The sequence below is a fragment of the Miniopterus schreibersii genome (assembly GCF_964146895.1).
Source record: "Miniopterus schreibersii genome assembly, chromosome: 10".
Taxonomy (NCBI): Eukaryota; Metazoa; Chordata; class Mammalia; order Chiroptera; family Miniopteridae; genus Miniopterus; species Miniopterus schreibersii.
In genome coordinates this window covers 78,714,564-78,736,664 of record NC_138110.1, presented here as the reverse complement: position 1 = coordinate 78,736,664, position 22,101 = coordinate 78,714,564, and the positions used below count along the sequence as shown (strand labels likewise).

The following is a 22,101-nucleotide window of genomic DNA, read 5'->3' as shown; positions in this document are numbered from 1 at the left end:
TGGGCGGATCGGACCTGTTATAACCACAGCCTTGAATTTCATCTAAAATACATAATGGAGGAATTTATTTAAATGAAATATTACATTTTATATTTAGTATTAAAACACCAAAATATCAGATATTCTTATATATTCTTCTAAATGTTTTAATATTTCCCTTGTTCATTTGTCTCCTTTCTCACTGGAATTATTGTCAATGGTGTAAGATTTGGATCCAAATCATACTACCTCATTGCAATAAGTTTTTAAAAATGCATGTTTTCTTTTTATTGCTATCTTAAATACAATTGATTTTTGCATAATGACCTTATACCTACCCACTTTGGCAAACCTTTATTAGTGTTAGTAATTGGCTTTTTAAAAAAAATTTTCCACATGGTCTTACCTGCACTGAATGAGTTCCCTTTTCTACCCATCCTTATGTGAACCCCTTTTCCTGTTTTATTGCACAAGCCAGGACTTCCAAGGAGATATTTAATAGGTGTGGTTATAATACTTCTTACCTAGCTCCTGATGTTTAAGAAAATTCTTCTATTTTGTTTAACAGCAGTGTTCGATATGTTATTTGTCCTTATTATGTGTCCCGGTATTTCCAACACTTTGAGCATGATAACACCCATAGAAGATAACTTTTTAGGGTGTCTTGATGTAAATGAATGAGGCTGCTCCAAGACCCCCCTCCACATATCATCACATTGGGACTTAGGTGTTCAACGTATGAATTTGAGGGGACACAATTCAGTCCATAACTGCAACATGTAGAACAAATGGAATAGCTTGGGTTACAGTCTCTGCAGTTCCAAGGCGGCTTGTTGCTTAGGCTTTCAATCAAATACGACCTTTTCCAGGTTATTTAAATGAATTGGGCCAAATAGTGCCCAAAAGCCAAGCATGCCTTAGGCATTAGGTCTCTTTTTCAGTCTGTGGGGTGGGGAGCAAGAACATTTCATTCCTAGTGATCTGCAGTGTATCATGAGACACCCCAGCCCATATAATCCTCCCCAATTTTATAGTCTCTGCGAGGTGCTGGGTTTTTTTCAGGGTTCATTAACCATTCTCGATCAGTCACGTGGTTTATGAACACAGTAAAGTTGCTTACAGCTTGATTCTCTGTTCCAGATAAATCATAGTATCTTCGCGATAGTGCACCAGAACACCGTACGGTTGTATTACACTAGACCTGCCTCGGTAAACTGTGACAATACACAGGGGAGTCCAAATCTCCTAGAGGCAAATGAGTATTGGCAACCATTCCACGAGAATGCACACTGTTGTTGGCTCTCCCCAGCAGCTAATATTGAGAAAAAGTCTTTGGCTGGGTCAACGACAGAAAACCAGTCACCTTTAGCTTGTTGAAATAACCTGTGTGGCAGTTGAGTAGTCTGGACAGGCATTAGGGTTGCTGCTTAATGGAGTTGCCTACAGTCCATAGCCAGCCCCAGGACCCACCAGCCTTCCTCAGCTGCCACGTCAGGCTATTGCAGTGTGTAAGCATTAATGCTCCTGCATCTAACATGTCCTTAATTAGCGCTGTAAATTTTACTGCCCGGGGCAAAGGATAGTATTTCATAGTAACTATCTCAGTAGGCTTTGGTAACACCAGCAGCTCCCATCATTCCCATCCAATTAGTACTGAATTCAGGGCAGATCTATAAGTTATTTTTCTCATTTGACTCAGTAGAGGAAGCAATTTTTAGCCAATCATTATATCCATACAAATTATATATTCAGGTAAAGGAGACATCCCCACAGTATACTTTTTAAACTCATGTACTTCAACTTTTAAGGAGACTTCAATTTTTATTCCTTCTACAGCAGCATCTCCTGGATCCTCTAAATTAGTACTATCACTCCTAGGGGGCTCCTGAGCAGGCCTGGGCAGTGCTCCTCATTGAGTGTACCTAGAATCTGCAGGCATTTCACCCCCACATTAGTAAGAGGCCTTGGCTGTCCCACAGGGCTTTGTTCAGGAGACCCTGTCTTTCACCTGTTACCTGTCTCTCCTCTGCCATGACCACCTGTGGACGGTGGAATTCTAAAGATGTGAGATAATAGGCTTCTGTTATTTTAAGCTACAAGAATAGAAAGTTGGCATCTTGTGTTAGTATTAAAAGTAGGGATTTTGGAACTCAGTGCTGTGGGCTCATAAGAGCCTTTCTCTACCTGGAATTCCTCTAACCTTGGACAAGTCAAGCACATCTGCTTTGGTGTTTTTATGTCTTGGGAAGTTTGAGGAGGGGCAGTGTGTTTCCTTGACTTCCTATAACACTCCACCAAGGTTTTGGTGGGCACTCTGCTGATTTACTCCTTTTTAATGCCATTTTAAATTAACCACCTAAAGACTTCCTCACTGTTGGGTCCTGAATTCTTGCCCTTTTCTTGTTTCAAGATTTCTTCTCTTTTGTAAAACCCTAACCATTGTATTATCTTGAAGTCTCATAGCCGGAAGCAGGGATAAAAGATCCCCAAATGCCTCTTTTACATCCTTTGAGGTCCTAAGAGCAAAATCACACATGGGGTCTGAAAGGTTCAAGTCGGTGGTGTGCAGGAAGGCTAAATAGCCATCTTAGATGGTGAATAAAGAAAAACTGAATTTATTTAAGGAAAAGGGATGGGGGATGGGATATCCAAAGGGAAGGGCTACACAGCACTGAGTCAAAGGGTATTGGGTCCATGATGGCAGCAAAAATATACTTTGGGTGGTGAAACAAGGCAGATGCATAGAGGAAGCAACAGGAGAGCCTGGCTGGGCTGCTCTGGCTCACTGAGAGGTCAGAGAAAAGGGGGCCTCGGAAACAGGTTCAGGGGGTAAGCCTGGGACAAGCTGCCACTGCCCATTGCTCCCCTGGTTGCAAGGCTTGTGGGGTCTCCTCAGAGGGAAGAAGGGAGGAGATGGTACTGGCCTGCTCTCCTAATGGGGAGCGCACACTGGGTCCTTTGTCCTGAGCGTATTTACCTCTCTCTTGCAGGTGGGAATCTTAGGGGTGGGTCTCAATAGAATATTCATCAGCTCTCTAGGTGGGCTCTTTCAGAGTCCTGGTCTCCACTGATTGGTCAGCACCACGGCAGGGAATCATTAGTCAATGTAGCTGGTCCTGAAGCAGCCAGGGGCCACTTGTCTGGTTTTGCTGCTTTTCTGGGCCTGGAGCTGAAGTACAACTGAGGCCTAGATGTTTTCTTTAGGGAGGGAACACTCAGGGAGTCTAAACCTCATGACCAGCGATATGCTAGGGGAGGCTAGGTTACCCTGGGGATGAGGTTCTTGTTTACCCAGTTTCACTCCTTGCTAGGCATCTGGGACTTCCTACCTTGGCCCATGGTCTTTGCTTTGCTCATGTCTGTCTAACAGGGTCCACGGTGGTCGGGCTGCTCTTATCATACCTGGGTGAGGGGCATCCCACAGGGAGCCTGTTTCATTGTCATAGAGCCAGTCCAGTACTGCCCTCAGCAGCAGCATTTCTGCAGTCTCAGTAAATACTGACATGTAAATCACAAGGGAGGGGCCAAGCCACTACCCTACTCTAGTGAGAATGTTCCCTTAGTCCATTGCAGTCAGCAAGGACTTCTCCTTGAACTATCCCCATGGAGAAAGCAGTCAAAGAAGCATTCAGGCTGAGTGCAAACACCACCCTTTACAGTGTTCAAAACCAGAAATGCTGCTACTTGATCTCAAATTCTCAGGAGCGCTTTCACCAGGGTCATCAAGAAATGACAATCTGCAAAATGCCTATTTTGTCACTGAACAGTCTCTTACTGACTCCTGCCCTCTACCATCCACTTGCCCACGTGAATTGTCATCTTAGCTGCAGTGGGTCTCTTGGGCCTGAGAGGCAGTGTGGTGTTACAGAAAGAACACCAGTGAGCCACCAAGAGTTGACTCCAGCTCTACTGTTGCCATGACTACTGGTTCAAACACCATGCTATTTACATCAAAATCAAATGTTCCCACCTGAACTGCTGCTACTGGGTCCTCATTTGGTGCCTCGACAATTTCGGCTTCAAGGTTTGGTGACATAACTTTGGAATTTGGATTAAAATCCCCTGGAGTGAGTGGAGCAGCCTCTACTACACTGTCAATGACGACCACCAACACAACCACCACCACAACCACTAGTGGATTTTTACCTTCAGTCTAACACCAGTGATACCAACTGGGATTAACAACACTGTTCCAGTTGGTTTTGCTTCCTCGCCTTTGACTTGGACTGTTAATTCGATAGTAACTCCTGTGATGACATACTGCCAGTTGCACGGTCTGATAAATAAACGGAACCTTGAGTTAGAGGGTCAAGAGCAGCACTATCTTCACTACGTGCTCCAGCTCAATGCTTGGGACTGTATGTCAATTGAGAGTGGTGGGAAGATTTCTGTTTCACGTGGAGTTGTGGAAAAAGTGAAACTGGATCAGAAAAGGCTGGAATAGGAGGAACTAGACAATCTCTTGGTATCTTTCGAGGAGTCTGTGAAGGACCAGAGTAGGTCTGTTGACCCAGGGTATGTAGGTGACGAGTGTGAGAGGACTTACAAGATAGTAGGAAATGTAGGTGCTCAGCTGAAATGAATGGCCCAGGATCTGAAGGACAACTACCGAGGTCCTGAATGTATCTGAAAGACCTGCTCCAGCAGATCTGCGGAATTCTGAAGGCTCATGTTTTTGTGTATTTGCCTTGTCCTTGGCTTGAGAACAATCTGATCTCTTCTGCTTCATGTTTCACCTACGTGACAAATAAAAACGATGTTAAGAAAGAAAGAAAGAACGCACGAATACCAGCTCTGGAGTTGGAGACTGTTTCAAGTAGCAACACCATCCTTTTTGGTTATTAAGCAAATGACCTCCGCTGAGTCCCTGGATGTTTATCTATATTGAATAGGATTAAATATTAACGTGTGTTAAACTCTTAGAATAAACTAGACACTCACTTAAAAGTGTACTTGAGTACTCTCAACGACACTTAAAAACAAACAAACAAACAAAACAGCAAAGAAAAGAAACTGGAAACAGTCTGGACAAGGAAGTAATAGAACGGTGCGCCAGAGCATGGAATACTTGGCAGCCAAGACAAATGTTAACAGCTTTCACACATTTTCTCAGGGGGGCGGGGGGGACTTAGATATATATACACACACACATATATGTATGTGTATATATAGACACACACATATATACACACACATATACACACATATATAGGAACCTGATAGTCTGCACTGGGTACTGCGTTAAGTGCATAGAAGGGAGGAAACCGGGCTCACTCTCAGCCAGCGGAGGCCGAGCCTTGGAGCCCCCGGAACGCCGGCGATCAGGGGACTGGCGCCCGTCGGAAGGCGGGGCGTGCGGCGCCGCCGTCACAGCGGCTCGGTTCCCCGACGCACGCCCGGGAGCCGACGTGACCAGGCCCGGCCGCGTGCGTCCCGCTCCCAGCCCCGCGGCGGCGGCGCCGGGAGGTCTTCACAGCGCGCGCTCCTCACAGAAACGGGCGCGCGTCCCCAAAAAACACATCCTGCGACCGACGTCGTTTCTCCAGGTTTCAGGACCAAAAAAAAATATCTTTTTAAAAGGGTGCGCTCCCGGCGCTTTCCTCGGTGAGGCGGTGCTCCCGCCGGCAGTCGGGTCCCGAGGCGACAGCAGCCGCTGGGTCCCGCAGCAGCCCGCCCGCCCCCGAGCAGCGAGGGGAGGACCGGCGGCGCGCAGCCTCCAGCGGCCCATTTTCAAGTTTAGCGGGAACTGAACTTCCGGGAGCCGCCCCCGAGCCACGCCCGCCGCGCCGCCGGCCGAGGGCGGCGACCTCACGCACGGTTCCCACGCTCCCCGAGGCGGCCGAGAGCGCAGGCGCACTGTGGGCCCGACCGCGCGTGCGCCCGGTTCTGCGCGTGCGCTCCTGGGTCCGCGCATGCTCAGAGGCGGAGGCCGGCGGGGTCCTGGGAGCGCACCGGCGGCCCGCCTGCCCCGCCCCCGCCTCCGCCCCCAGCGCCCAGTTTCTCTTCCGCCCCCGGCTCCCCTTCCTGGCGCGCAGGCCGCGGCCGCTGTGTCTTCCCGTCGGCCTGCAGCCCTCCCGCGGCGACCATGGCCGCTCGGACCCGCGGGGCCGCCCTGCGCCTCTGCGCCGCAGGTACTGGCCTGGAGGGGGCGGTGCAGGGGCTGCGGGGCCCTCCCCGGGCGGGGGCGGGCCGGGGCCGGCCGCGGGGTCCCCGAGGTACCCCGGCCGTGGCTCCTTCCCCGACGCGGCCTCCCGAGACCGGCGGCACCCGCGGGAGGGACGCCTGCCCCCCGCCCGGCTCCGAGCCTCGGGGCGGAGGCGGTGTCCGGGGCGCTGCTCCGCTCGTGGGCGTGGAGGCGGCGACCCTCCCGAGGGGCAGCCGCTGCGCTTTGCCGCGGGGCTCCGGGTCCCGTCCCGTCAGAAGAAGGGGGCGGAGAGATGGGTGGCCCGGGGCCGAGCGGGGTGGGAGCCGCCCCGAGGGCGGGGGGCAGGGTGGGGGGCCTCGGCTCGGCCCCCGCGCCCCTGGGTCTCTCTGGGCCACGCTTACTCGGTCCCCCCGCGTGCAGGACACTGTTCCCCAATCGTATAAGCGGTGGAGCGCAGTGTGCTCTCTGTCTATGAATTTGGGGGTAAAAACGAACAGTATTCGTAATGGCATTTGGGGCTTATGTCGAGGACGTCAAAGTGTGTTTTAAAGAGAACCCCTGACTTGCCCGCCCGCCCGGGACGGTCGCATGCGGAGCAAGTCCGGGTGTCCCACGGAAGCGAATGCGCACCTTTTGAAAATGAAATCTATTTTAATAGACACGGCCGTTATAATTAGTCAAAGTGTGTGGACGTTTTTGGGGACACCCTGTGTTTGTTAAACCCGTGAACTGTTTGTGCTTTTGCATGGCCTGTGCCCTGGGACGGTGGCTCAATGATGGATTTTTTTGGTAGGTTGTAAGAAATCAACCTACCTGGGCATTGTATAGGTAACTGAGCATATAGTACAAGGCAAGTGATAAATCTGCATTGACTATACATTTTCTGTTTTTCTTTCAGTTTTTTTGCTTAATATGGCCTTCTGTAAAGGATATGTAGAAGATTTGGATGAATCGTGAGTATAGATATTTTTAAATAGTATCTTCTTCCAACTCTGAATAAATGACCAGTGCTTAACCTAGCACTGATTTTGTTCTAGGACTCGTTGTCAGCACTGAATATGTACAAAATGGGGTTGTGCTCAAAAGAGTTTTACTAAGTTGTAAGATCAAAAACAACGTGCCAAACTCATCTATGTTCTATTTTATCATTTCCCCTGTATTTTACGTTTTTCTGCTTTAATCAGTGAGTAGGTGCTGGAATTAGAGACCATACTGTGTATTTTTTTTTTTTTCTACAGTACCACAGCATTCATCACAAGGCCTTGCTTGTAGTAGGCGAGGAGTCCTGCTCCAGACAGAACCCAGTGGGTGATCTTTCAGGCAATTGCATGGCTCTTCCTGGAGGCCTCCAGGGAGAAGCCACCCTCCCAACAGCAGACTTGGGTACAGCCAGTGCCCCACAGTCTCTGGAGGGAGTTGTAGCCATAGACTCAGGCCTCCGGGACCAGCTGTGCTTGGATGCATATCTGCATTCCTAGCCTGCTTGTCTTTCTGGGGGCCTCACTTAAGGGATTTCCTAGGCACCTCTGCAGAGACCTCCTTGCTGAGGGGAGTGGCTGAGGCACGTTGCTCCTTGTGAACTCAGTGCCTTTCCACTCCTGTCCCTTTTCCAAGGACAGCAGCCAAGGCCTGCTGCGTAACTAATGCCAGGTACAAGTGGAGCCAAGGTGTAGGCGCTGAGCACGTGTGTGTTTCTATCATGTGCCTCTTGATTACTTCTACCACGTACCACTTGATTACTTCACCTGTTCTCTACTTTTATTATGAGGTTTAATGGATAAGATTTAGAGGTCATTGAGTAAAACTAGCACATATAAATTTATTGAAAGAATTTGTTTCATGCTCCTATATTTGTCAATCGATTATCCCTACCTGTGCTGTTCAGTGTTCAAGTGGAAACATACAAAGACTTGTTTTCTTGATTTTTAGATTTAAAGACAATCGAAAAGATGACATTTGGCTTGTAGATGTGAGTATGTAATTTTTTTTTATTAACCACCCCTGTTAATTTCTGTTCTTCACCCAAATATATACACTTAATACTTAAATATATTACTCAGTTTGTTTTCTTACGTAGTACTGTTGATGTTTTTTATATTAAAATGAACCTCAGAGCCTTAAGGAACCTGATTGTGATGAAGTTCTGGTGACCTCGACTTGTGGGTTGTGTCTGAGGGAGATTAGGGTATGATTTTATTACAGGATTCATTCTTGGTTTTGTCGTATTATCGAAGAGATTGTGTCTATAAAGCACTTGGCAGTCGGAATCATATTTCATTTTAATAGTGAGAAAGTCGAATTTTCCTTTCAAGTGTGGAATATAGTCAAACCTTATGGTGTTTGGGGTTCATTTTCACAGGCCTTAGTAAAAGAGTAGAGTGGCAGCAGGAGACAGGGACTCACAGTGGCTGAGTGGACACTTAGTGAAGCTAGGCTGTGGTCCACAAGGTCTACTGTGTACTTCTCTCTCTCTCCCTCCTGTGTGTGTGTGAACATTGCCTCCATATAGTGTTCACAAGTAGATAAATCCCATTTCATGAAAAGACAGCAAGCAGTTTGTTACACTGTTTAACCAAACACCAGTTACCACCCCAGGCAGCTGGTGACTCCGAAGAAGGCAGGACTGTGGTTTTAGTTTAACCAGCCTGGATTGTCCCTCTGCCAAACCAGTCACCTTAATGGTTTCCCCCGTTTTACCCACAGTGATGCTTGCAGTAGCAAAGGCACCTGCTGTGTTGGAATTTTGTAGCAGAAACAGATTGACTTTTATCATTAACACTTAGGGGTGTGCATACGATGTGTGTATTGTATTTGGTGGTTTCACTTTTGGCATAACATGGACACACCACTTAAAACAAAAATGCGTTTATTGTAGATCATGTATCTACTTTAAATATACATCAGTATTTAAAGTTATATTAAAGTAGTGTCTGTGTTGAGGGGTATGCTGGGAGTTAACCTATTTCGGTTTGTGCATGTGTTCCCTATTATGTTAACCAATTTGAAAATTATACTTAGATTTTTTTGTCTAAAACATTATTAGATCATTTCATCAAAGAGATTCTTTAAAGTTAAGGTCGATATCTACAGTAACATAGCATTTTAGTGTTCTGTTTTTGTTTGGTTGTTTTTGTTTTTACCAAGTTTTATGCACCATGGTGTGGTCATTGTAAAAAACTGGAACCGATTTGGAACGAAGTTGGTCTTGAGATGAAAAGCATTGGTTCGCCCGTTAAAGTTGGGAAGATGGATGCTACTTCTTATTCTAGTAAGCATTTTCTCAGTTTATTTTTCAACTGTTCTCTTAAAGAAAATGTTTAAATTATGCAAAGAAGTCTTTAAGGTAGAAGGAATAAGTATATATATGTGTGCGTGTGTGTGTGTATATATATTTGTTCATGTAAAATTAAAGATATCTTTACTTAAGACTATGCTATATGAGTTAAATGAATTAACCATTGGATGTGTAATATGCAGTATATGTTAATCTTAGGCCTACTAGAGATACATAAGCCAGTTCTATTTTGAGCCCACTTGAGATAGTGACCTAAACCATTGATGTTGCTGTGTGGATTAAGAATGAGAGTCTGTGCTTTGAGCAGTCAAATGGCATGGTAGAGGAGGAAATGGTAACGTGAAGGGTGAGCTGAGTTAGGGTAAATACAAGTAAGGGTCAGGAAAGTATTCACACTAGACAGAATATTCGAACAAAATCATAGAGTTGGAGACGAGCGTATTAAGTACGTACCTGAGAACAGACTGTCGTAAAGAAGAGGTTGACAGACCACAGCCCATGGACGAAATCTGGCCCTACCTGGTTTCGTAAATGGAACTCTTGCAACCGAGCACGCTGGTGTGTTTACTTTTGTCTAAGGCTGTCTTCCTGTTTCAGTGGCAGAGTGAATGATTTTAACAGAGACTGTAACCCCACAAAGCCTACAACATTTACTTTATGGCCCTTTACAGAAAAAGTTTGCCAGTGCCTGTCTTAAAGGATTTGGGAAAAGACAAAATTAAGTTTGGAGATGTAGGAGATACAGAGATTTGGAAAGAGCATGGCTTCAGAAAGCAGACCTAAATCCGATCCTGGCCCTGCTGCGTATGTGCTTTATGTATACACATACACATGTGCACACATACACACACGCACGTACACGCACGTGCGCACACACATATACTTTTGCAGTACAGCACCAGGAAAGTGTCTAAGCACCTCTGACTTTGATTCCCACACTGGTGAATTTTTATTGTGAGGCCTTTTTATAGATTATTTCAAGGTGTCAGTGGTATAGCCCATGTAAGGTCCCTTGCAGGGTGCAGGAAGCGTAGGGTCGCTCTCCCTTTAGTGAATGATGCAGGAATCTATACTGCATCTCTCACTTTAGAAAGTCAGGGTCATTCTCTGGATGCAGTTTTGGAACAAGACAAGCCTATGTTTTAATTCCAACTCTGCCACTTTTGTGGCTTTGGGAAGAGCTTGATCTCTTAATTCCAGTTTTCTTGTCTATAAACGGAAGAGTGATAAATAACCCTCTGGGTTGTGAAGACTGTGCTGATATTTCATGTTCAAAAGACCTCACCACAATGGCTAATACAGACAAGTGGTAATGCCAGACTTCACAGCCCCTGGGGTGGAATACAGTGCTTTGGGCTTTATTGGTTGTCGAGCAGCAGTATAAGATTTAGAGAAGGCCAGTGACTTGCTACATGTAGGAAGGAAAGAAGAGTAGAGACCAGAAAGTCATCCAGGTCAGCTCTCCTGTGCGTCTTGGTGGAGGGTGTTGGGAGCCCGCACTTGGGGGTTGGCTTAGTGAAAAGTCATTCTTTTGTTTCAACATCATAGAGTAAGCATTCATTCAGCAGGTATTTAATGAGTGCTTAGCATATCCCAGGATGTGCCCAGCTTGTTCTAGGCATTGTGATACATGAATGAGCAAGACAGACAAAAGTCTCTGCTCTCGTGGAATTTACATTCTAGTGGGAGAAGCAGACAATAACCAATAAATGTAAGTGACTTGTGTGGTACTATTTAGTGTTTGATATCAGTGATGGATGCGTTTTTTCATTTTATTTTAGACTCGAGATATTTTATGTGCTATGGGAAAAAATATCTTCTTAGTATCTAAAAAAAGTTTGTAAGTACTCAATAATTGTTATCTAGAGATTACAAATAGGTTTTTGGCATATAATTCTTTAAGTCTCCTTAAATACTTCAGGGCAGCTCCAGGGCAGGCAGTTGGAGTTAGACAGGTGAAGAAACTGAAATTTTGTTTTCAAGCTGGCTGCCAACATGATTTTATGTCTAACTGTAGGATGCTAAAGGGTTGGCTGTTTCATGGATATCTCTTCCATCCCTGTAGATGGCTTTTCAGGCAGTCACAGACCAGTGTATCTCAGTGTGCAGTCTGCACTCTACCTGCATTAGGGTTACTTAGGGTGCTCATAAACGCAGATTCCAAAGGCCACACCAGTCCCACCAAATGAAAATCTCAGAGATTAGGCTATGAGAATTTGTATTTTTACGTGGACTTCAGGTGAGTCCGCTGCGCGCTTAAGTTGGAGAATCACAAAGTCAAGTGTTATTTTGGTGAATAGTTACTTGTAGGACTGGTTTGGGGTGGGATAGGGTTATTCAGTGGTCAAGTGTAAACTAATCTCATAGGGTATTTGTGAGAGTAGCCTATTCCTGTCACATACTTGCAGTGAGTGGAAGCAAGCGCCATCACACTCACACAGTCCAGCAGATCTCTGTAGAAGTGTTGAACTGGAGGAATTTAAGCTATCATGGTTTATTTCTGCCCTGTGTGTTTGGAATTGTACCAAAGATTTCTTGGTTTCAACTAATAATACTATTACCAGATAACATTGCAAAGTTGTACAATGTCTAATGCAAATTCAGATACATATTTTAGCTTTTCTGTACATATCCATTCAAAAATGAGTGCTAAAATTGTGCCTTGTTTGGAATTTAAAATAGTTACGATGCTGGCTGTGATAAGGTATTGGTTTTTATTATGAAACCACTGAAATTCTGTTCATTCCTCAAACCTCAGTGTGACATAGTTTTATGGTAAAGATCATATTTTACATCTCTCTGATCTATAAACTTGCAGTGGCATTTGGCCAATAACATTTATATTATGATTCCTTGTTCACAGATTATATTTGCAAATTAGTTTTACCTTTACCTTTGTAGATCATAAAACCTTTTGGTCAGTGACTGTACTTAGGGGTTGTTCACGTTGTCACTCGTGACATTTGGGACCAGAGAAGAAATTGTAATGAATGTGCTGTAGGGCGTCCAGCAGCATCCCTGGCCTCGACCCACTGGATACCAGCAGCACTGTCCCTCTCCCCCAAGTTGTGGCCACCAAATACGTCTGCAGACATTGCCCAGAGGCTCCTGGAGGGCAGATCCTCCCCCTCCCAGTTGAGAGTACTGCTGCATTTTACTCCCGTTCACGTCTGACGCATAGTGACTCAGTGCTAGGAAAATAGTACCTCCGAGCTGAAATGGACTTAGAATTAAGCTCTGCTCCTTACTTCTCCCTCCCATCATCTAGGTGAAGTAAGGGAGCTAATTGGCAGCAAAACGACTGGAAGTGGTTTCAGTCACCAAAGTTAGAGGCAGAATTAGGCCTGGAATCCAAGGTCACCATGATCCACCTCCCAGCCTACCTGCCTGTCCCTTCAACTTGTTGTCATTTCAAAGAGAAAACAGAATGAACATTTAAATCACCTCAAACATGAACATTTAAAATGACAACACTTCAGGGGAAGTTATTCCTCTTACAAACAGATCCTTCAGTTTATAAAGGAATTGATCCCAGTTTTCTGCACAAACTATCCTCCTTTAATAACAAAAACACAACAAATGTGAATTCAGACTTGAGTTTCAGCCTCAGCCCTGCCACCTAATTAGTACCTGCTCCCAGACAGGTGCCAGACCTTCCTAAGCATTAGCACCCTTATCTGAAAAATAACGGTAACGCCACCTTCGCCCTCACAAAGTTGTTTTGACGTGTAGTTGAAGGTGTATTAAAGCCAGTAATATATATTCTACACATGCTAATTCTTATTAATACTGTTTGAACATAGAATTATCAGCAGATAATTACCAAACAGTGAGATCGGGATCCAGAATAGAGAGGAAACGGACCCAGCCTTTGAGGATCTCTGTGTGCTAGGCTCTCTGTTAGATTCTGTTTTACGTGTGTGCTCATCGTAAAGTCCCACCCAGAGCCCTACCAGATGCGCAGTTAGAGAAGTGAGGAGATTATGCAGAGCTGTGCAGATGATAGATGGGGAAGTTGGAACTCAACCCTGGGTCATTATATGCCTATAACTCATGCTTTGTGTGTGTGCTTTTTATTGTTATACAGCCATTTTCCTCAAGGGGAGCCTAGGTTTGAAGTTTTCGGAGTCACTGTCAATTGAAATTCTATGGGGAATGAAGGTTAGTGTTCAAGGAGCCACGGGCCCACAGAGTGGGGGGCCTGCACATCTCCATCTTACAGATGCGAACAACCGAGGTCAAGGAAAGGAAGCGACGGGGTTACATTTCTCCCTGAAGCCTATTATGAGAAACAACATCGATACAGTTTCTCGTTGGTGCATATTTCATTTTTTAATTTGATTTGTATATAAATAAATTTTATTCTAAATTATATAAGGAGTTGCTAGTGGGATGTGCCCCCCCCTCCAGTGAATTATATTAGTCTTTACCTTTGGCAGTTTTTAATGAGTTCTGGTTGAAGGTAATGAGGACTTGTATTTACCTGCCTCCTTAATTTAGAATGGGAAGCATTAAGAACATGCTCTACTCACATCATCTCCCCTAAATCATTTAATTTAATTTATTGATTTTTAGACAGAGAGAAAGATAAACACCGATTGTTCCACTTATGCATTCCTTGTTTGCTTTTTCTGTGTGCCCTGACCAGAGACTGAACCCACAACCTTGGCGTATGGGGACAACACTCTAACCAACTGAGCTACCCAGTCAGGGTCTCCCCTAAATCATTTCTTTTGTTAGAATATACTTGGCAGAAGTAAGCCCTGAATTGGAGAGGCACACAAATAAGTTAGGTAATCGGTCTGTGTTCACATGGCAGTTCAGAGGCAGGATCTGGAGTTGACAGGAAGACAGAGATTTGGGATATTATTTTGCCACAAATTTGCTTTGCCCTTTTTCTTGTGTATTGGTGGGAGTGATGTGAAACCAAAGGCTAGTAATTACGAGAGTGGCTGGTCAACCAGAACCCACGTGGAGTGGTTGCGGTTGCCTTCTCCCGGCTGGGATAGGAAAATACCTTGGGAGTAAAGAGCGTGACCGAACGGGCGAGCACATCTGTCAGTACGGTGCACTTTGCGTGTGCTGGTGCAGCTGTGTACCTGTATTGTAGATAGCCTGTTAACTGAGAATGCAATTTTTTCCTTTACTGTCCTAGTTGCCTTGAACCTGTAAAATAATACAGCATTAATTTGCTGTTGTGATTTCTGTAATTCGTAAATGCCTGATTCTCTGTTTGCTTGCTTCTGTCACTGTTTCTTCTTTCGCTTAAAAAAGATGCCACTGTAGCAACTGTGCCACTTAACATGAGGATTTCAGCATAATCTTTGTGTCAATTGGAATTATTCTAGGTTATTACAAAAGCAGAAACTTCTAAAACCTTGTGAATTGCTTTTAGATCATATATTGACTATAGAAGTTAAGTAATTTTGCAGCTATGACTTATGTTTTTAAAACTAAAATACAGTGCAGGTCCTTTAAGGCTCAAACGTTAAGAGAAGTGATGGGTCTTTTGGGGAGTATTTGTCCTGTAGATGAAGTCAAACGAGAGGCGAAACTGTGTGTGTTTGTGTGTGAAATAAGTGCTGTACTTCAAAGACAAAATTTTAACTGTTCTTTTGACACTTGTTTTCATATTTTGTCATAGTGTTTTGTGCAGGCTGTAGGTTAGAGTATTAAGTAATTATTTTGCATGAGAATATCATGTTTTTCTTTTTGCGTGAGTTTATATTTTCTTTAGATTTAAAAACAGCGTATCTATGTAAGTTTGTGTAACTATATATTAAGTAAAAAGGCACATTTATTACGTAGTTTTTCATTTTTTAAAAAAATTTAGAATTATTTATTCTTTTTCTCATCAAGGCATTGCTTCAGAGTTTGGAGTTCGAGGTTATCCTACAATTAAGCTGTAAGTTGAGTGTTGTACATTTATATGTATATTTTTATTAGGTCACTGTACTTACCTTTTCTTAGATTAAGTTCTCAGGAGGACTGAAGATTTGGGTTCAGCAGTTCTTCCCAGGTGCGGCACGTGATCAGAGCGGAGGGCCCGCATCTTTATGCTCGTTTTGTGTTTCTGTGAACGTGGTGATTCCTGAAGGCTCATTCCCTCAACTTGACCTGACCAACGGGCCCTGGGCAGGACAAGGCAGTTACAGTTCTTTCACCCTCCAGCAGCTCCGGAGTGTGTTCTGCTTTGTCATGTGGATCCTGTCTCATAAATTTTACTTTTCTGTAATTATAATAGACATTTCATTAGAGATGAAACACACAGAGAATCAAATTTATGGGTGTTAATTCTAACTCTGGGTGTTGATCGAGTCTAACAGCGAATGCGTACCTTGGAAGAAACGGTGTGATAATCCTGAAGGGCTCATTTTATAATCATCGTTTCACTGAGTTTTCTCAGGCATTTCATCCATGTCCTTATTTTGATAATACAGGAAGTTAAATTATTTTGAAACTAATGTTTATAATGTAAGTTTTAATTTCAGTATTTTAAAAAGTCATATGTGAGTAATTTAATTTTTTTATTTCTTGGGTTTTGTGTTGACCTCCCATCTTCCCTCACTTTTTAAATGTTTGCCAAACCTTCCCGTTCTTTGTTTAATTGTGGATGTTCTGTTGGGCTTTCACAAATTTTTTTAAAATCCATTAGTTGGACACACAATTCATTGGCAGGCTTTTAGAAAGTTATCTAATTTTCTGCAAGAATGTTTTTATGCATTGTTTTACTCTGCAGTCTTGGAACTTCTATCAAGTTACTAGGATGTTGTAGTGCTTAAAATTTGTCTTACCGTTACCGAAGTACTATTAATTCCCTGGCCTTTTACTTGCCTTTTAAAGGAGAAGACAGTGAGAATTATGCTTAGACCAGTTCCCGACCATGAACTGAATGAGTAGATTATTCATTAGTTTGAAGGCATAAACACGGTGCAACTACCGACACGCAGTAAATTATTTTCATGCAACTTTAACAAAATACAGCCTTTTTCTTTATATTTGGAGTTGCTGGTCCCCTGAAGCCAGTTGTCTACTGTATTTTATGTGGTTATGTGGTTCTAAATCTCTCCATTTTCTATTTTATATATTGTAATTTTATATAATAATACTGAGTGATCTACATTAAACATTAAAACAGTTGAAATAATGCAAGCTTTTTTTTCTGTTTTTAAGATTAAAGGGGGATTTGGCCTATAATTATAGAGGACCACGGACCAAGGATGATATTATTGAGTTTGCTCACAGAGTGTCTGGGTGAGTTTTTACTAGGAAAAAATTAAAAATTAAAAAATTAAAATATATGATATCAAAATTTCAAAGTTAATTGTATTTTTATAGATCATTATTGAGACTTAACCTGAATAAGACTTGTCTACTTATTTATGATAGAAGATAAGGTTATGTAGAATATGCAAAGACATTATTTTTTTAAAAAGGTGGGGAGGGGTCTGTGATTTGTAGTATATACTTGTTAACCTCACCTTTAAGTTTATTTACAGCATAGAAGCATTTTTCTCCCAATTTTTAATTCATGTTCAAAATTTGATTATTTCTAACAGCTTTGTGAATCCTAATTTTCATTATATTACAATTTTGCTTTTGTACTACTTGGTTTACATCGCTTTATTCTTATTGTTACCTAATTTTAAAGTTTTAAGAGAAACCTCACAGTGTTACTGTTCTGAAGAGACTTGGGCTGTTAATCCCTGGGCTTTAGTATTAGAAAGTGCTTTTAGATGCAGCTGGAATTCTTGCCCTGATCTCTCACACGCTGCTTTGTGCCCACTATGAGGTGTTTCTGCACATTTTGCCTGGAATGTGACATAATTAGAACCCATGTGCTTCCTCCCATAAGCACTTCCTGTTGGCTTGAAAGCAGTGATTTTGTGTTTTAATCTGCATCTTGCTGGGGTAAAGAAAGTTGGTGTTTATAATTATTAAAGTGATTATGTGCAACTTTTTGAAGAGAACATTCAAGATAGTTTAACCTAAATGGACTTTGAAAGTATAGGCACTTTCTTAGGAGTCTGACAGGATATATTGATAGCTTTAAATGGGTTTAAAGTAAATTGAAATATAGGGATGGATTTGTTGGGTGGCAAGTTTGCAAGGCTTATTAATATAATTTTCACTGTGTTTTTACATTGATTGCATATTTTATTGCCTCTATTTGCTTTGTGAGTAAATAAATTTTGAGGTAACTTTATATTATACAAGGGGACTACCAGTAGGTTGTACTTGATTCCCCCTGTGATTTAGATTCCTCTTTATGCTTTAGCCAATTTCAATGTTTTAGTTTAAGCTTAAGCAGGGCTCCCCTGATGTAACCAGGGGAGACTCTGTTGCAAATGAAATTTCAGGAGTTGCATCAGTTACCAGTTAATTACTCAAGTAAAAATAGGAGCAAGATAAGACTGATGCAACACAGCTAAAGAATTGTGCTTTGAAAATATGTGTGCTTTGCAAAATGTGTTTTGTTCTTTTTGCAAAATCTGATCATATAGGCCACATGTAAAAGAAGACTGCCTCTTCTTTCAGTTTTTTAATACTACTTTGTAAGTGATATGTTTTGTAGTAACCTTTGATGTAATTTATTAGTCTTGTTGGGTTTGAAATATGCTTACGTAATAAAATCTTCGTACTGTTTTGTTTTCTCTTTATGAGTTTCTTATGCACTATTATGACTACCAAATAACATACTTATGAAAAGTTTCAGATTTTAATCTCTGTGGGCTGTTTTAAAACTGTGTAGCATTTAGGTGGACAGTGTAAGTATGAATATTAATATAGCATCATAAGCTCCTGGGATTGTTTTTCACAGTATGTTTGTGTAGATGATCTTTTGGGGGAAAAAAATACTCTCATGTGGATTGATTGTTTTTCCTGAGGATTCTAAATAAATGTTTTTGCCTATCAAAATATTGGCTAAGATGCTATTCTCTAAAGGGATGTATTTGAAACTTAATTTTTAAACTGATTAAATTGTGGGTGCTATGTTTTTATTATATGGGTATAGTAGTGGTCACGGGCTATAGTTTATTAGATTAATGTGGATTGGCTGGTGCACTTAAAATGCAGTTAATACAGCATTTAAACTTTATAAGTTTAGACAGAATAGGCTATTATATAAATAGAATTGATTTTTCTGTCTTTAGTTCAAATGCAAGTTTAATTTTCATTTGTATTGTTTCAAACAGAGCTCTAATTCGGCCACTTCCAAGTCAGCAAATGTTTGAACATGTGCAGAAAAGACATCGTGTGTTTTTTGTTTATATAGGTGGAGAGTCCCCTTTGAAGGTATCAAGTGATTGTATTTTATAATCCAGTAACACAGATGTATTGTAATTTAATGTTCAGTGAAGTCCAAACTTCACCAAAGACTCAAACTTACTCTTGTTGGAAATCTTTAGTTCAATCTAAGTAATTTTATAATAAAAACCCTTTCTTATATATCCTATATAGTGTTTGCCTTCATGAAACAAAGTGAATAAAAAGTTGGCAGATGTACCTGTCTTGGCATTTCTTCTATTACTGACCTGGTTACATTTTTTTAGCATTTTGAATTTTGAGACTGCAAAATGCATTTTCAGTGTAATTTTGTTAAAGGCAAAAAGATCATTGTCTTAGATTATTTTATATTTGTATGTGTCTGTGTGTGTATGCACACACATCCCTTCTGTGATCATCAAATTAAATTAATATGAATTGAGCTTATGTTATATTTAATTAACTTTATTTGGAGGGGTTTGAAAGCACTTAGTTACAAAGGTCTCTTGCCATACAAACAGCCTATTTCATTTGTTCATATTCTATCTTTTTACATAAAAGGACTTAGGGTAGCAGATTGTGGTAATACTACCTAGTGAACGATACAGCTTGTTCTAATTGTTAGTGAGGAATTAATTTTGGTCTTAATATTTTAAAGTCACCTATTTTGTTTGCATTTTCACAGGAGAAATACATAGATGCGGCTTCAGAATTAATTGTGTATACCTACTTCTTCTCTGCCTCCGAAGAAGTGGTTCCTGAGGTAATATTTAAAATTAGACTTTAATAAGTAATTTTAATTTTTAACTTACTACTTGATTTTATCTGTAAGATTTATTTACTGTGATATGTGTGGAAACAGCAAGCATGTTCACTCTTTTCTACTGGTACCATATTGCTTATTGTTAATAAGCAAATACACTAGATTGGTAGCATTTAGGGATTATTATTATTATTGTTACATTAGGGCTTTTTTTTCTCTAGAAAATAATAGCAATAGTGAGAGGTGATATTCATTCCTTCATTGGTTTGTAAGTAGCGGGTTTATTTATGCATGTCTATAGAGTAAACAGCTACTTCTCACCCTCTAACTGTGCCATGCACTGGGTCCGTCCTGGATGGATGACCAGCCAGTCCTCAGACCCTGATAGGGTGGGGCTCACGTGCTCCTCTGGAGGACCTGGACTTGGTGTTGCCAGTGAATCTTCCCTGGGCCTTCTGATGGAGGTGAGGTAGTGAGCCTTAGGAAACAGGTCTATAAGCAGGACATTGTAACTGCTGTAAAAATAAAGGAGCCATGTGGTTGTGGGGACCTTTAGACTCTGATCAAGAAATGTCAGTCTGGGAAGAAGATATTTGAACTGGGACTTAGATGATAAAGGAGCCATGCAGAGATCTGTGGCCAGAGGAAACCAGAAGTAGGGAGCAGGTGCCCATGATGAGAACACGCCAGGCATATTTGAGGAACAGAGCAGTGGGCCCCTGTGGTCTTAGTGTAGTGAGAAAGGGTGTGGCAGGAAGGCAGAGGCCTGCAGAGGCCTTGCAGATTGTGCCAGTCATGTGGTTGAACCTGGTGAGGGACTTGGTCTCACCTTCATTTAAGAGCATTACTCTCTGCTAAGTGCAGGATGAGCTGGGTGGGGATGGGGTTAGGTGCAGAGATCAGCTGAACTCTTGAAGTAACAGGAAGTTTGGGCTTGGGGTCAGTAAGAAAAGCGGGGAAAAGTGAAAGGATTGTGCTTTGGAAATGGAGTGGTTAGAGCTGGCTGATCTGGAGGAAAAAGGGAGACTCAAGATGACATGCAGGTTTCTAGTTTGAACACTGGGTGGGTGGTGGTGGTTTCATGAGCTTGGGGCTGTTGCAGAAGGAACAAGTTGGGAATAGGGGGCGTGACCAGGAGTTTTGAAGGATTCGTTTTAGTTTGATTTAGCTTGTTAGCCATCCAGGTATAAGCGTCAGATACGCTGTTGGGAACAGGGGTCTAAAGGTAAGGCTGTAAAAATAAACGCCTTAAGCATTGGATACAAAGCTTTAAGGAAGGAAGAGGGCCCAGGATATAAATCAACAAAGGAAAATGCAAGAAATAGCCAGTAAGTAGGAAAACAAGATGAGTGAGGAAGCCATGGAAGAAAACTTGTTTAAAGTAGAAGTGTTCAGATTGTAAGGCTCCCAGTTAAAGCGATGGGCTCGTCTCTTGCCCCTGGAGTGGTGGGGAGGGACGTGAGCCTGCCTGTGCCAACTAATGCCTTAGGCCCTGCTGTTCAGCCCCTTCACAGTGTCCCTCGTCCTTCACTTCCCCCCATCTTTAGATCCGTTGTCAACTGTATGAATATCCCATAGTTTTCACCATAGCAACTGGGCACTGTGCCAGGTGGTGGGTGAATAGAGAGCTCAAACCCAGGCCTTGGGTGAACTTGGGATTCGCTCTGCTCTTCATAATTTTTTGTAACAATTTTGTCATCGTTAGATTTTTTTTTCTTTTTTCTGGTGTCCTTTAATAGTTTTGAAATCATAGCTGCCAGTTGAAAAATTTTTAAATAAGATTCTTTACCTGTCTGATCTTTGCAGTATGTGACACTGAAGGAGATGCCCGCTGTGCTTGTCTTCAAAGACGAAACTTACTTTGTTTACGATGGTGAGTTCCAGAGCTTTAGCTCCCATAAAACATTCTAACATTAAAATGCTGTCCCCTGCAGATCTCAGGTGTTGGTGGAAGATTTAGTAAATGTAACTGCTGCTTACAGCTCCTTTAGTTGAATGGCTGACTGACGTGTTTTTCTTACGCTTCAACTTTAGTCCTTCCACTTAGTGCTCTTTCATTCTGGGTTGTGGTTTTGTGTGTTCCTGTTTTTGTGTGTGTGTGTCAGATTATTTGCCTTTTTCAGAAGTGAACCCTATGCAGTTTCTATACATAAATATTCAAAATTAATTTTTAAAAAAGATACATTTCAGGCACATAAAAAGGTGAAGAAATAAAACATCCCCAATAGGGATGACATGTATTGTATCTTCCCTGCCTCCATCTCTCCCTGCTCGACGATTCAGCCATGATTCAGCATTGCTTCCTTGAAGCAGATACTCAGTCTGGTTTTAAAGTATTTTTATTATGTTAAACATATGTAGTAGTAAAGAGAAAACTAAAGTAGTAAATCCCTGCATGCACACCCATCACCCAGGTGAGACAGGGACCAAACTCTTACCTACATTTGCTTCAAGTTTTTTCTCCGTTGGAGTACTTGAAAGCAAATCCTAGTATTTCATTATTTTGTGCTTCTTTCTGCATCCCTTAAAAAGGTGGGCTTTTTTTGTTTAGGTAACCACGTGCTGTTACAGCACTTAACAAAATTAACAGTCACTCCAGTGCTCTGAGGTACACGGGGCAGTGCAGCAAACTCCCAGTGAGGCACCGCTTTG

At 42.4% G+C, this 22,101-nt stretch overlaps 1 protein-coding gene across 2 annotated transcripts in view; it reads left to right on the top strand.

The window, feature by feature from the left end:
* The first annotated feature begins 5,881 nt into the window (after nucleotides 1-5,881).
* Nucleotides 5,882-22,101, top strand: part of TMX3 (thioredoxin related transmembrane protein 3) — a 28,058-nt gene continuing 11,838 nt past the window's right edge. Inside the window, exons 1-9 of one of the 2 annotated variants that reach the window (XM_081148451.1) lie at nucleotides 5,882-6,110; nucleotides 7,023-7,077; nucleotides 8,054-8,093; nucleotides 9,269-9,392; nucleotides 15,279-15,324; nucleotides 16,593-16,673; nucleotides 18,617-18,716; nucleotides 19,372-19,449; nucleotides 21,256-21,322. In XM_081148451.1, the coding sequence (XP_081004577.1) occupies nucleotides 6,065-6,110; nucleotides 7,023-7,077; nucleotides 8,054-8,093; nucleotides 9,269-9,392; nucleotides 15,279-15,324; nucleotides 16,593-16,673; nucleotides 18,617-18,716; nucleotides 19,372-19,449; nucleotides 21,256-21,322 (637 nt within the window). In that variant the 5' untranslated portion in view covers nucleotides 5,882-6,064. Of the gene's footprint in view, nucleotides 6,111-7,022; nucleotides 7,078-8,053; nucleotides 8,094-9,268; nucleotides 9,393-13,506; nucleotides 13,581-15,278; nucleotides 15,325-16,592; nucleotides 16,674-18,616; nucleotides 18,717-19,371; nucleotides 19,450-21,255; nucleotides 21,323-22,101 lie in introns of those variants that run through there. The other variant, XM_081148452.1, reaches the window with a different exon arrangement.